Source organism: Penicillium malachiteum, assembly GCF_028827825.1.
Source record: "Penicillium malachiteum strain IBT 17515 chromosome Unknown utg000003l:1.0-4950554.0:1.0-4952489.0, whole genome shotgun sequence".
Taxonomy (NCBI): domain Eukaryota; kingdom Fungi; phylum Ascomycota; class Eurotiomycetes; order Eurotiales; family Aspergillaceae; genus Penicillium; species Penicillium malachiteum.
In genome coordinates this window covers 1869801-1883650 of record NW_026643096.1, presented here as the reverse complement: position 1 = coordinate 1883650, position 13850 = coordinate 1869801, and the positions used below count along the sequence as shown (strand labels likewise).

At 46.4% G+C, this 13850-nt stretch overlaps 5 protein-coding genes across 5 annotated transcripts; 3 read left to right on the top strand and 2 right to left on the bottom strand.

Annotated features, from left to right (window-relative positions):
* Positions 1–50: 50 nt before the first annotated feature.
* On the bottom strand, positions 51–1583 carry N7483_007028 (alpha-hydroxy acid oxidase; the record flags this gene model as incomplete). The annotated part of the gene is made up of 8 exons (XM_057090465.1): positions 51–126; positions 189–265; positions 331–584; positions 644–718; positions 780–932; positions 997–1334; positions 1389–1422; positions 1490–1583. 8 exons carry the CDS (start codon positions 1581–1583, stop codon positions 51–53), a joined length of 1101 nt encoding a protein of 366 aa, XP_056945206.1.
* A 330-nt stretch (positions 1584–1913) lies between these two features.
* On the top strand, positions 1914–3150 carry N7483_007027 (uncharacterized protein; the record flags this gene model as incomplete). Its single annotated transcript, XM_057090464.1, has 5 exons — positions 1914–1930; positions 1990–2195; positions 2259–2330; positions 2384–2838; positions 2893–3150. The coding sequence occupies 5 exons, from the start codon at positions 1914–1916 to the stop codon at positions 3148–3150; spliced, it is 1008 nt and encodes a 335-aa protein (XP_056945205.1).
* A 198-nt stretch (positions 3151–3348) lies between these two features.
* On the top strand, positions 3349–5674 carry N7483_007026 (Zn(II)2Cys6 transcription factor; the record flags this gene model as incomplete). Its single annotated transcript, XM_057090463.1, has 3 exons — positions 3349–3577; positions 3638–4575; positions 4628–5674. The coding sequence occupies 3 exons, from the start codon at positions 3349–3351 to the stop codon at positions 5672–5674; spliced, it is 2214 nt and encodes a 737-aa protein (XP_056945204.1).
* Positions 5675–5900: 226 nt separating this feature from the next.
* On the bottom strand, positions 5901–6791 carry N7483_007025 (dihydrodipicolinate synthase family protein; the record flags this gene model as incomplete). The annotated part of the gene is made up of 1 exon (XM_057090462.1): positions 5901–6791. The coding sequence occupies one exon, from the start codon at positions 6789–6791 to the stop codon at positions 5901–5903; it is 891 nt and encodes a 296-aa protein (XP_056945203.1).
* Positions 6792–11855: 5064 nt separating this feature from the next.
* Positions 11856–12290, top strand: N7483_007024 (uncharacterized protein; the record flags this gene model as incomplete). The annotated part of the gene is made up of 1 exon (XM_057090461.1): positions 11856–12290. The coding sequence occupies one exon, from the start codon at positions 11856–11858 to the stop codon at positions 12288–12290; it is 435 nt and encodes a 144-aa protein (XP_056945202.1).
* Between the last annotated feature and the right edge of the window lie 1560 nt (positions 12291–13850).

Below are 13850 nucleotides of genomic sequence, written 5' to 3'. Positions count from 1 at the left end.
CAAGGTTCTTGGCAAATACACCTCATCCGATATTCCCGGTCACATGAGTCTCATAGCTTGGCAAGGATACCATTTGGTTGTAGGATAGAGAGATATGAGGGTTGAATCTCTTTGATAGAACGACATCTATACGTAATTGTGGTGAATCGTGAGTTATGAGTTATGAACAAAAAAAAAGGAGAACTCACCCCGCCAACGCCATGGTAATCTTAAGTTCTTGGCGAAGGATCTTGATTGCCAGCTCCACTCCGTCTTGGCCGTCATACTGTTTGTATTAGTGGCCGAATCAAACAACAGGATAAGAGCCAGGTGGTCATGGATGAAACTCACAGCTAAACCCCAGACTGGAATTCTTCCCAAGAAACAGTGAGAGGCCCCCAAGGCTAACGCTTTAAAAATGTCCGACCCACGACGGATGCCTCCATCGATCGTGATTGGGATTCGTCCTCGAGCAACAGGAGCACAGATTCTGAGAGCGTCAAGGGTAGATGGAGCGCCATCTAGTTGTCGACCACCATGATTGGAGATCACAATTCCATCGATACCGTGCTTGATAGCGAGCTCAACGTCTTCGGGAGAACAAACTAGGAATGATGGTCAGAAATCCCGATCAGGAGAAATCTTCGATGAGAGTGCTTCTTACCTCCCTTCAACCAGATTGGAAGCGATGTGTTTTTTCGCAGCCAAGGGATCGCAGTCTCCCAATCAAGAGTTGGGTCTAGTACCTCAATCAGTCAAGTCCGAGTCTGCTAATGGTATACTTCTTAGATGGACCTCACCGTAATCAGTCCGATCAGATGAATCACCTCCACTGCTGAGAATGTTGGGATAAGTCATATCCTCTGGAATTCTGAACTCATTTCGATATTCGTTCAACCGCATTCCCAATACTGGCACGTCGACAGATAGGAAAAGTGCTTTGTACCCAGCCTCTAGTATATATTAATCCGAGGCCCATATACTAGTATTATTGTCTTGAATGGATCCAACACTCACTCTCTGCACGCTCAAGTAACTGAATCGTAATATAGCGATCCTTCAACACGCACATTTGCATGAAGTAAGGATTTCCAAGACTCTGCTCGATGACGTCCTCCAACGAATAGGTAGCGTATGACGATAAACCCATGCCCATATTATATTTGGCTGCTGCGCGAGAAGTCGCGAGCTCTCCATCTCGATGTGCCAGCTTGTGGGAGGCTGCGGGACCGAAACTGAAAGGAAGTGACACTTTGGTGCCGAGGAATTCTGTGCTGGTGTCAACGGTTTCAACGTTGACTAGGATGCGAGGTCGGATTTTGTAGCGGTCGTAGGCGGTTTCATTTTCTTTCAGTCTGCAAAAATGTTAGAGCTGTATGTAACAGTGTATCGGAATCATTGGAGCATACGTGATCAAGTCCATTGCACCTCCATTATAGTAGTCTGTTCAGGTAGGTATCAGCGCCTCACAAAGTTCCAAGATTCAAGTTGTTGCTATGCAGGGACGTACCTCGGTACATTATGGGAAGCTTCTTGCCTGCGATCTCCTTTATGTCTGCAATACAGCAGACATCTTTGTGAAGACTCTCGCCGCGGTGAGCCATCTTGAATGATTATTGTGAGATACAGAACTAGATATCCAAACAGAAAGATGATGGCGGAGGATACTTTGCTGTATAAGTATCTGCCACGAACACGAGGAAGCTTCAAATTTAAGGCAATCAGTCGCTATCAGTCCTTCCAATCTAGCAAGCCCAATCATTTTCTGGATGTATAGTCTACACTGACTTTCCTATCGTAGAATGATCTATCACGACATTCGGAACCACTTTCCTCATTGAGATGCGCCCCGCGTTCAGGTTGTATTAAAGATGCTCGCACAGAAAATCCACGATCATCCAACTATCATACTAGTACAATTATTCTAAGAAAATATGGCACGCATTTTCCTGTAAGTAGACATATGCATGGAATAAACTATCTGATTGGGTGTTTGCTGATCTTCCTCAGAACCGGAGCCTCAGGCTATATCGGTGGACAGGTCCTCCACACTCTTACATCGACACACCCTGAGTACGAAATTAGTGTTCTTCTACGTGATGTTGAAAAGGCAGCAGTTGTTTCAAAGAAATACCCCGGCGTGCGAGTTGCCTTGGGTGATCTTGACTCTTCTTCCCTGATTGAAGAGGAGGCTCGCCAAGCAAATGTTGTCGTCAGTAAGTCAAGCTCAATTGAACAAGCTATGTCAAATATTGTCCAATAACAAGCTGCCGCTCTAGACGCTGCCACCTATAAGCATCAGGCTAGCATTGAGGCAATTGTCCGTGGCCTCAGCAATCGCACACAACCAGGTTCGTCAATCCGATACTGATGAGAGGAGAATGGACCTAACGCATAAGCCCAGGTTATTTGGTCCAGATATCGGGGGCCAGCCTTCTTTCAATCCCGGATATCGTAAACAACACATATGGTGAGGCTTCTGGCAAGCTGTATAACGATATCAATGATGCCGCCGAAATTCGTGATATAATCCACAAGAACGTGGCCACACGGACGGCGGACAATTATTTGGTCAATCTGACTGGTCCCAAGACGGCTTTGGTGTTTCCTCCTATTATCTACGCTCAGGGAGATGGGCCTGTGAACCAACGCAGTATCCAAGTTCCCGAGCTCTCGAGAGTGGCAATTCAAACCCGACAGGCGGTCCAAGTGGGTAAGGGAGAGAGTACTTGGAGCAATATCCACATCTCGGACTTAGGCAGCGTATTTGCCAAGCTAGTTGAGAAAGGAGTTGAAAATTCCGAGGGAGCTCTGTGGAACCAGGATGGTCTGTACCTTGTTGGCAACACTGACGTATTGGTAAGTTCCACTTGGGTTCCTAGATACGATAGTAACAAGGCTAAGAACCAGCAGTCTTTCGGCAAAATTTCAGAGCTCGTTGCTCAAGCAGCACATGGTCTTGGTTTAACTGACTTGACTTCTGTGAGAAGTGTGAATGCCAGCGAGGCAGATGAGTTGACCGGAAAAGGCAGTGTCTTCTGGGGCACCAACGCGCGGCAACGCTCACAGCGGGCATCTGAGCTACTGGGATGGACTCCAAAGGCCCACTCTTTGGAGCAAGAGATTCCATTGACAGTGAAAGCGGAGGCCACGCGACTTGGTTCTCTGTAGATCCAAAATTGAGTACATAATCGATTGATGGATGCGGGGTAGATAGCGATAAGATAATAGCGGGGACGAACGAAAAGGGAAGGAGACTCCGGTTTATCATCAAGACTCCCTCGAACCTCATATCTCAATTGAATTGATTCTGAATGAATTAACATACTGAATTTGATAAATTAATCTCGCTGCAAGTACTTCCATAGAATGGTAAGAGCAACGCGATCGCGTACGCGTCGATCCCACCTTTTGGGTGGATGCAGCACATGCAGGCGTCGACATGTCAAATGCGACCAGAAACGGCCTGCTTGCCGTACATGTCGGAATGCTGGGTTGAAATGTGAAGGGTTCTCAGACCAGATACGTTGGATGCATGAGAATGAAAGTGAGGAAGTCGATGAAGGAACCCGGCAAGCCCGTCGGCATCTCTACACAGGTATGTATGCTATGACGATCGTATCTGTAAAGTCCCAGCATTGGCTAATAATCTATTCAGAGCAATCCCGTCTCTCGATGAGCACATCCTTGAAAGCGAACCTGGTCTCTGGCTCAATAGATGCGTCACTTTCCGAAATTGACCTAAGATCACGAGATCCTGATCATGCACCAACCGACGATGTGGTTATTGGCCCATTTGGAGTTATGAAATTCACTACTACAACAGAAACACAGGAGCAATCAAGTGAGCTTTGCGAAGCTCAAGTTGTGCCATGCGATCCTGCTCCTAGCATAGAATCAACAACCGCGGCCATTCCAGATGGCCTACCAGAGACCAGTCCAGGGTCTATATTTGACTCTCTATCCCAGATGGATGATTTCCTCCATTGGTCAGATCTCCTAAGTTTTGACCTCGGGCAGCCAGGGTTTGCATCACATCCCACTTTGAGCATGCCGAATGACATATCATATGATATGGATACCTATGGCACCGATGTAGGACTACTGCCATTTGCTTCAAGCATAGCTGTCGACGATCCCATGAGAGTGCAAACTCCACAACAGGTCGCACCTGAGTTGATGTCAAATGACCCGAATCTGCTGAAGGATGCTCAATTCCTTCTCAAGCACTTCCAGGATGTGGTGATACCTCAAATAATGGCAATTCCCCATGGTGTGAAGTCACCGTGGAAAATTCTAAACTTACCTACGGCAGTTGTTGCATTTGGTGATTCAACATTTCTTGGAACAGAGAATATAAGCCATGCCAGGCTAGCTAATCTCTATGGCCTCCTCGCCTGCTCCGCTCTTGACCTTGCCTTAACGCCATCTCACGAGATGCAGGAATCTAAGGATCATTGGAACCGCCTTATGGACCAGTTATACCAAAATGCCAAGGATCATATGCAGATCTCATTGCAGCATGAGACCCAAGGACTGAAAAAGGCAAAATATAAAGACCAGCTCATGGCTGCAAATATTCTCACCCAGTATGCAGTAAGTGATCATCATCCTTGGCCATAGAAAGAAAATTCACTGACTGTTACAGATTCTATCGGGACAGCAACAGCATGCACGTTGCTTTTTGATTGATGCAGAGCGTCTCCTCCGTTTACGTGGTCTTTCCAAAAGTCGCATATCTAAAAAGGCACGTCTTTTACATCATGTCTACACTTGGCTGCGAATCCTCGGTGAAAGCACCTTCGTTCTCCATGACTATGGCCTCTCTTATTCTTGCCTGAAAAGTCTCGGGACATCGACTCGAACAAATACATCAAGTCTTACGAGTAACTCCAATGCAGCGTCCGCCAACGAGGGAAATCCTCGCCTTGACGATTTTCTACGACTTGAAAATCAGAATTCCGACAACGATCTTAATATCGACGAGCCCAAAGATCGGGCAGCGGGGTATAGTGATATCCATCTTCATGATTCACGCAGCTTCTCCGAGCACCTCTATAAACAAATATACGGGATTCCAGAAACATGGCTTAGCCTAATGTCACAGACCACTAGACTCGCAAACGTCATGGAGGCCTTTCGCGTTGCAAGGAGTTCAGGGAAAACTGTGAGCATGGATGTCTGGGAGAAGCTACAACGCCGGAGTATGCGACTGGAAAACATGGTCTGCTCCTTAAGTCTTGGAGTTGCACGCGGAAGATCAGCAGAGTCACAGGCTACTTCAAAACAGCACGCCTATATGTTAGAGGCTCTGAACGAAGCGCTTATGATATTCTTCTATCGCCGAATTCGCGAGGTTCATCCAGCTGTACTACAAGGCCATGTTGATAATGTGATCAATGCACTTCTAGCCAGCTCTATCTCATCACAAGATGGCCATACGGGCCCTGGCACAACTTGGCCAGTTTTTCTTGCTGGATGCGAGGCTCTTACCCCTACAAGGAGAGAGGCTATTTTGAGGTGGCTGGATACTGCGAGCTCAGACTGTGGATTCACCACTTTTGCGACCGCTCGCAAAATCATGCTCAAGGTTTGGAATAAGCAAGATGAGCATTTGAGGGCAAATCGAGGAGATAAGATGTTATCATGGATTGAGATAGCCAAAGAGGAGCAGACATGGCCTCTGTTCTGCTGAAGCATGTACCCCTGCGAGGCCATCATCTGTGTCTACTTTCTTCAGATGTATAATTATTTCACTCTTTATTGAAGAAAACCCATAACGAAACTATCAATGTGATACGAACTTATGAATTCTACTGGCTATAAGAACAGATGAGGTGAAATTCGATACAGTAGTGAATTGTTTTGTCATAAATTCTATCGTTCATACAGTCAAAAAATCCTCCACATGATACAAAGATTTAAACAGTCTTGACACCAGCATTGTCAATCAATGCCTTCAACTCAGCCTGCAATTCAGGCTTCAGCAAAGAGATAGGCTTGCGCAGACCACCAGTCTGCTGTCCAATCAACTCAACGCCTGTTTTAACAGAAGCACAATAGTTATGCGACTCCAAGAACTTGCAAATAGGCCAAACCTTGGCCCACAGCTCTCTTCCTCGCTTCAAATCACCCTTAACAGAGATAGCCTCATAAAGCTCAACAGCCAACTCCGGGATGAAGTTAGCCGCGCCCCAAACACCACCAGGCGCTCCAGAAACCAGTCCAAAGAATGTCAAGCTATCCCACCCATTGAACGAAATAATCTTATCCGAGTGTCCGACAAGCATCTCTGTCAATGCAGGTGCATCACCGGAGGTATCCTTCATATACTTAACGCCAACCTTCGATAGGCCCGCCAACTCAGTAGGTGTGAGCTTCATTCCTGAGGCACCTGGGATGTTATAGTACATAATTGGGAGCTTGGACTCGGTATGAATCTCCTGTAGAAGGTCATGAAGTTCTTCCAGGTTGAGCGGATCGTAGAAAGGAGGCACAACCATGACGGCTGCTGCGCCAGCTTGTCCAGCGTGTACTGATAGCTCAACAGCCTCAGCAGTAAGGGTACTGCCTGTGCCAACGACCACTGGGATTCGGCCAGCGGCATACTTGATACAGAGTTCGGCGAGCTGCTTGCGCTCGGCGGTTGTCATTGTTGTGAATTCGCCGGTGCTACCGCCCGGTACCAGACCGTGGATGCCAGCTTTGATGAGGTGCTCGATGTGCTCTTCCAGACGGGCTTCGTCGATCTTGGTTTGATCGTCTGTGAAGGGGGTGATCAGGGCCACCATGATACCGTGGAGTTCAGGCATTTTGTTGAAGTGTGGGATTCAGGATTGGATTTTCTGAATTAGAGGAGGGATGTTCTGATTGATTTCGGATTCAGATTTAGGATTGAATCATGTCTTTTAAATGTTTGAAGCTCAGAAATACATGCATCTATGACTCGGAATTACCTTCTTTTTGGCTTGTATGTCTGGTCCGTATCTGATCAATACGGATTGACTTGCCTATTCGGGTTTCACCACTTGGAGTGGGTCACTCTCAAATCCTCCAAGTGGGAAGGTGAATACATGAATTTGAGGGGTCATCATGGAAATTCTTTACATTCTTGATTGATTTCTGTTGTAAATTCGGGCAGGGATAATACTAGTCGATCCAGTGACGTTCAAGTTCGCAGTCCCACTGCAATGCTGAATCCAAGAATGGTATGTCACGCCTATACTAGCACGTTAGAAAGAACACCAACATCAAAATTCACCACTCTCGGGCCTTATTTCTTCTTGAAAGTCGAAAATGACTACCTTTCCCACTCCCTTACTAGTTCGTGATTTGAAAAAATGAAGATAACAGATCGACCAATCAAACATTCCGCCATGTTTCCACCATTACCGGTACAAGGATGGCCTCGAGGCATTCGAATGAGGCTTGTAGCAACGAAATTGAGTCTTGCAAAGTTTGATAGATAGGAGCAGTCGACAGATCCAGATCCGTATGGAAACTTAGAACCGGGGATTTCGATATAGCAATATCCAAGATTCTGCCCAGTGTCGCTCCAGAAGCCCAAAGCTTTATTTTTCATTCCGTGATCCACTGTATTTAGCAAAAATGGATTGGAATGAGTCGCTCGGATAGAGGAATATTTGTGGAATCATTTCCAAGGGTTTTGTGGTTCATTATATCAAGACGGGGCAGATGAAGCTGGATCAGTGTTGGTGTCAGGGGCCAAAAGGGTCAAGCGCGATGAAAGGGTCCAAGTATGGCCTGGATTGGCTTTCGAGAATAGGGAAAGCCAGGCTCAGACAGCTGGATAATATTCAGAACTTGAACTTCAAGTCGAATCTTTCTGTCCAGGACTCCGAGTCCGAGTCGGACTTGGAGGTGGATGGGGTAGGCCTATCAGTAGGGACATCATTAGTATATATCTCAAGTAGAACTTGGGCACTACTACTACTAGTACGTACTAGTAGTAGCATACAGATGTCATGAGGCTGTATTGATGTGGACATAACCACATACTTGCACACATGGGCATGATTCTCTGGGTGGACTGCTGAGCTGCAAACTGGGCTCCTTAGGAAGATCGAAGATATTCCTCTATTGCGTGGGAGCTCTCGATTTGCGTTGAGATCAAGATCCAGCGCTGAATCTTAGGCTCTTGGGTGTCACTGGTTCGCTTAAAATGCGTGATCATGGCATTTCATTGGCTCGCTTATTCTGGGGTGGTGATCTTGAGCCTGAAGTAAATAAGCATCGAGGCTCAGCTGTTTTGATATTGAGAGCGATGCTTAAATACTTCCGTGGTGATGCCAAGCTTCTGATTGGTCGATTCAGATCCCCATGTGTGATCTTCCAGGCCCCACCCCCAGGGTATAAATTCCCCAGATTATCTCTTACTTGGAAACTTTTTCCTTCTTCCAACACTCCTCCACTTTTCTTTCTTCCTCCAACTTCTTCATCATTCCCATCCTCTTCAAGACTTGAAGTCTCTTGCTTACACCAAAGTCTTCTTTGATCATCAACAAGGCTTAACATCTCTTAAGCCTTGCACCATCTGTTGATGACACAACCCACAAAGGTTTGTTGACACTATTCACTTTGTCAACATGACACGTCCTTTTGCCTACGCGTCGACGCGTTTAATCATCGATGGCCTCTTCACAACATCATGCCATGTCTCAACATCATCTTGTTTAAATCGCATCACATGACTTCCAAGGTTGATCAACCTTCATAACCTTCACTCAACATCATCTTATGTCTTGGCCACGCCTGATTGACATAAAATTCCATCAACATCATGTTTTCATGACTTGAGACAGTCTTCATGCCCACTCTTCTACGTTGTCAGTTGGCCATATGACTCTTCAACCTTTGGTGGACAGGTATGTTGATGAACTTGATCTCGAGCATATTGACAGCTTGCTGACCCACAACAGCCTGCCTTTCGGGCTCCACTTACTACAACTCACATTCCAATCTCTTCTTTCAATATTTCCTAACTTGTCCAGCAGCTGTGACCGGGGCGGGTTTCATTGAAGCTTCAACAAACACATACACATTCCGGTGCCCGCAATCAAAACAAAAGTGTCAACCACAAACTTCGAGTGCATAAAAAAAATCTCGAGCACAGGCTTCAAGCTTCACATCTCAAGCTTCAATCCTCAAGCTTCTTTAAGCGTTCAGCCATCAAAAAAACAAAAAAAAAGAAAACAAAACAAAAAGAAAACAAAAACAAAGACCAAAAAACACAAACCTCAAATGGAAAGGTTCAATGAAACCCCAACCAATCGGCACACTTTGCTTGGACAAGCACCCTCAAAACTACGCTCCAAGGTAGCTATGACCGTGGCGGGTCTTAATGAAACCTCAGGACAATCAGCCTTGCTCTGACGACACTCCGACCTCGAGCTTAATCGCTGTGGCGGGCTTCATTGAGACTTCAGGACAATCGGAATAGCTTGCCTCGATTATCTCCCCGATCCGAGCCAGAACGACGCAGGCAGCTATCGCCGTGGCGGGTATTTGATGATACTTTAGGACAATCAGCCTTGCTCTGACGACATATCGACCTCGAGCTTGATACTGTGGCGGGTCTCATCAAACCTCAGGAAAATCGGGGTAGCTGCCCGACTACGATCTTCCGAATCGAACGGTGCTTTCCGAACCTTGGATCCCTTAAGCCTCTCCAGCTGTGACTGCGATTGTCTTCATTGAACTTTCCCATCCTTCAAACCTACAATTTTCAAACATCCTTCTGAGCCTCAATACACACACGGACACACAGACACAGACCCAAAAAAAGAAAACCTTTCTCCACAGGCTACGTCTACAAGCTCTGTCACTATTCATTATTCAATAAGCTCTGTCCAAAAGCTTGTCCCCATACTTCATTCATCATCTCTGTCTGCAAGTGTGATCCTCCATCTTCATCTCCACTCACAGGCTTCCAGAAAACAATCAAAATAAAAAACCCTCATCCACGAGCTACAGTTACATGCTCAATCTCCAAGTCTGCTCCATCCACAAGCTTCATCATACAATCTCTATTCACAGGCTTCAGGAGCAAAATAAAAAAAGTCAAAGTTCAAAACAATCGGCATAGCTGCCTTTGACAAGGGACAAGGCTTCGATGACAACATGCACCTCCGAAACGATACCTGCTTGCATCACTGGTTACACCGGTAACATCTGACCGCGCGATTTGAGATCTTAGGAGCTGTGACCGTGGCGGGCTTTGATAAAGCCTCAGGACAATCGGCGCAGTGGGGATCATGGGGTTTGGAGAATACAGGAACCGGAAAGAGCTTTCAAATACACCTTCCAAGGCTTGATGCATTGCGCTTTTTAGATGATTCTCTATCATCTTTTAATACCTTGATGTTTCTTGGAACCTCCTCATTCACAACTTGAATACAATGCACTCTATCTTCCACATCTTCATGATCTCGTAGCTTTTTATGACAGTATTATCTCCAGTGTAGCCTTGCCGAGTAACATGATGATGAAGCACTATTTTTCAACTAGGAGTCGCTTCGCATATTCTACTATGCAGAAAGCAGAGGAATTCTGCACTTTGGGCACGAGACTTTCAGCCACCCGGAAAAGTTCAAGCACTTGAGTTGTTGTCGGCTTGCATCTTCACCTTCAAGAACCACTGATCAGCTGGACCAGCCCACGTTCACAATATTGATTACAACATGGCTTGATGAATATATTGAGTTCTACCCCGCAAAATATCATGAACCTCAAAACTCAAATTATTTTTAGCATTGCTGACCAGGGCCGCGTATATACTCCCGAAGTCATGGCATGGGCCGCCTGACACGCCTAAGCTAAAGATTCCGGTTCTTTGAAAACAAACCGACGATTAGCCTTATGAACAACAAACGCATATCTCGTATCGATGACCGAGGGTAGACAAGGCGACCGATGCATATGATATCTGCCAAGGAGTGGAGTTCAAAGCCGCTCGTACCGGGCGACGGGGCTTGCTTACTGTGCCACGCCCAACTCTGGGGTAAAATCTAAGACAGAGTTACATCGCAGGCACACCATGCAGATCAAAAGCCACAAGACTGAGACTTCCGAATGTTTATTTTACTTTGTTAACTGAGAATCTTGCTTTCAGGCTCAACTGACCAAGTCCTTATCAGTAGATATTTGAAGTTGGTGATTTTTACCTACCACTAAACTGATCTAGGAACGGGAATTATTCACAAGCTCACCACCCTCGGTTAGGACTCTATGTGCATCCTGCGTATTAACGACATGGATCGGGTTAACTCTTCATCTGACCTTGAATGTGGGGGTGCTTAAGCCACACGCTATTCCACAACAGGAGAAATGCTTTGGTCATGCAATGGGTAGAAGCGACATACCACTCGTTCGAGCAGGCGGCCCTACAGCATGCATGATCTAATTGGAGGATTCTCGGGCATGTCTCACAATTTTTATACTCTATTGGAGCTATGCCGACGGTGTATACTTCAATGTTGGTATAGTTCGGGGATTTCCTCGGGGAGGGTTACGGCCCTGGGTCATGTCTCACCTATACATAAGTAAGACATGACTTGGCATCATGAGATGGGTATTGATCCAGGTACCCCGCTGGTATAGTCACATCGCCTACTATCAGATCTATTTCGAGAAAGAGTTCCGGGCAACAAGGTATTCTCGTGAGTTGATGCTAGCTTCGGGTTAATACTTGGTCTCACTAACACTTGGATGGAATGGTTAACTCCAGGATACTAGGTCACGAAAAACACATAAATAGCTGCTCATCCGCCCGAAATCCAGTATCTCATCATCCTCAATCACATCTCAAAATCAATTAATCATAATACATAATATTCTACATCCTCCACATCGCAACCATGCAGTTCTCTCAACTTCTTCTCTCTGCCCTCCTCGCCGCTCCCGCGGTCCTGGCTGCCCCAGTCACCAGCGATGCCATTGCCGCTCGCTCCACCACCTGGACCATCACAAACATGAAGCGTGTTTGCAACACCGCCGACACCAAGTGCACATGGACCTTTGGTATTGAAATCGGCTCCGGCACTGCCACCGCTTGCACCATGGTCGTTGCGGGTACCGATGCCTCCGAGCTTAGCGGCGGTCCCACCACCTGCGGCGCCTTCACTGTTACTTCCGGCTGGAGTGGACAGTTCGGTGCTGGAAATGGCTTCACCACTCTTGCCGTTGTTGACAACGGCCTTGATGAGATCATCTGGCCTGCTTACACCGATAACCAGCTTGCTGGTGGCGTTGTCGTCACGCCCAACCAGAGCTACACTCCCACAGCCCTTTAAATGGATGTCTTGATCGGGAATATGATCATGTCGATACTTGTTATTTCGATTGACGAGTGATCAGTCGTTGGACGCGGATGAATACGCGACTATTTAATTATACAATCATTTAATTTGCACGTATGCCTAAGGCTCTTTTTGTACTTAATTGACGGGGAGAGAAATAGAACTTGAATTAATGATGATAACAACATTTGAATTTTCACTGACTCGTACACCAATATTCTCATGCGTCATGATCTGGCATAGATAACCTGTTCTATCAAACCTGGTTTGTTCGTATACCACGCTGAGCCTCACATAGTACAACCGTGGCTGCCGAATTGAGTAGTAGCGTACCTGAATCAACTGTTTCACCTCCAGATGTCTGACATCCCTCAACTTCAACAATCTACAGCTGGAGACTTTCTGGCTTGGAACAGCTCATTCTATCCAAGCTAAACCAATATGCACTCGAATTCTCTGAGTTATCAAATATTTTCAGCCAGCCCTGACTGTACCAGGACTGATCACCAGGACCCATGACCCAACGACGCGTGAAAGCCTTCAACGGAGAAAAATAGTTAACTGCAACATAACAAAAACCGATACTCTTTGTGAAATTATTTCAACTGCAGGAAGAATTTGCCATTCTGTGATACACACACTGTCGACCCTCCTCCGAGACTCGCATACCCAGTCTCATACCGGTTGAGAATGATGATGCGTGATATGGCCGCAAGCCCCAGTGGGGGTGCCTGCGAGCCTTGTGGAGTGCCCCTCCGAGAGGTGTGCACATGTGCGCTCCGCGTGACAAAATAGATATAATCCAATTGTCCTCGGCACAACTTGAAGCACCACGACGACTATTGGGGCTGGGAACTGGAAAGATGGGGCGACTATGGGAAGTTATGGGATTTTTGCGAATATTTTCCCCGCCCACACTTGGCAGTGTTGGCACCTTTCCTACATTCCAGACATCATGGCCTTCGGTCCAATTTTTGAGCAACAAGACCTTTATCCTGATTGAGCGCTTAACTACATTTCAAGCTCTTATCTGGTTCGTTGAATTTACCTGCAGAGAGGATGCACCCGCGGAGATACATCAGACTGATTTTTTCTCCAGGAAATGTGGAGACGTGAGAGTACGGGTACCGGGAATCAAAAGCTTGACGAGGCTGGGACAGCACTGGACCCAACTTGAAGGTTGCTAAAACCCCAATTGCAAATATATACGGAGTACGGAGCACTCGTAAAGACACACCAAAAAGTTGACTCACCGTATTGAATAGGTCAGAATTGCCAATGCTCGAGTTCCAGAGGCCCCCCCTCCCCCACCATGACGAAAACTATTGGCAATAAATGACAGCCAATCGATAGTGTGGTCCGGTACTTTTGACTCGGAGAAGGAGGCCGAAGTACGGAGAACAAACAACATTGAAACTGGCATCATTGTCCATGAGATTGATCCAACGGGATCTCCGAGCAGCCACTTGACCCGACAGTCAGGATCTGGAATGATAGCGAGAGATATCAGGGGTGATTTTCACCTTGTCTGCCCCACGGAGAATTGAGTCCTGT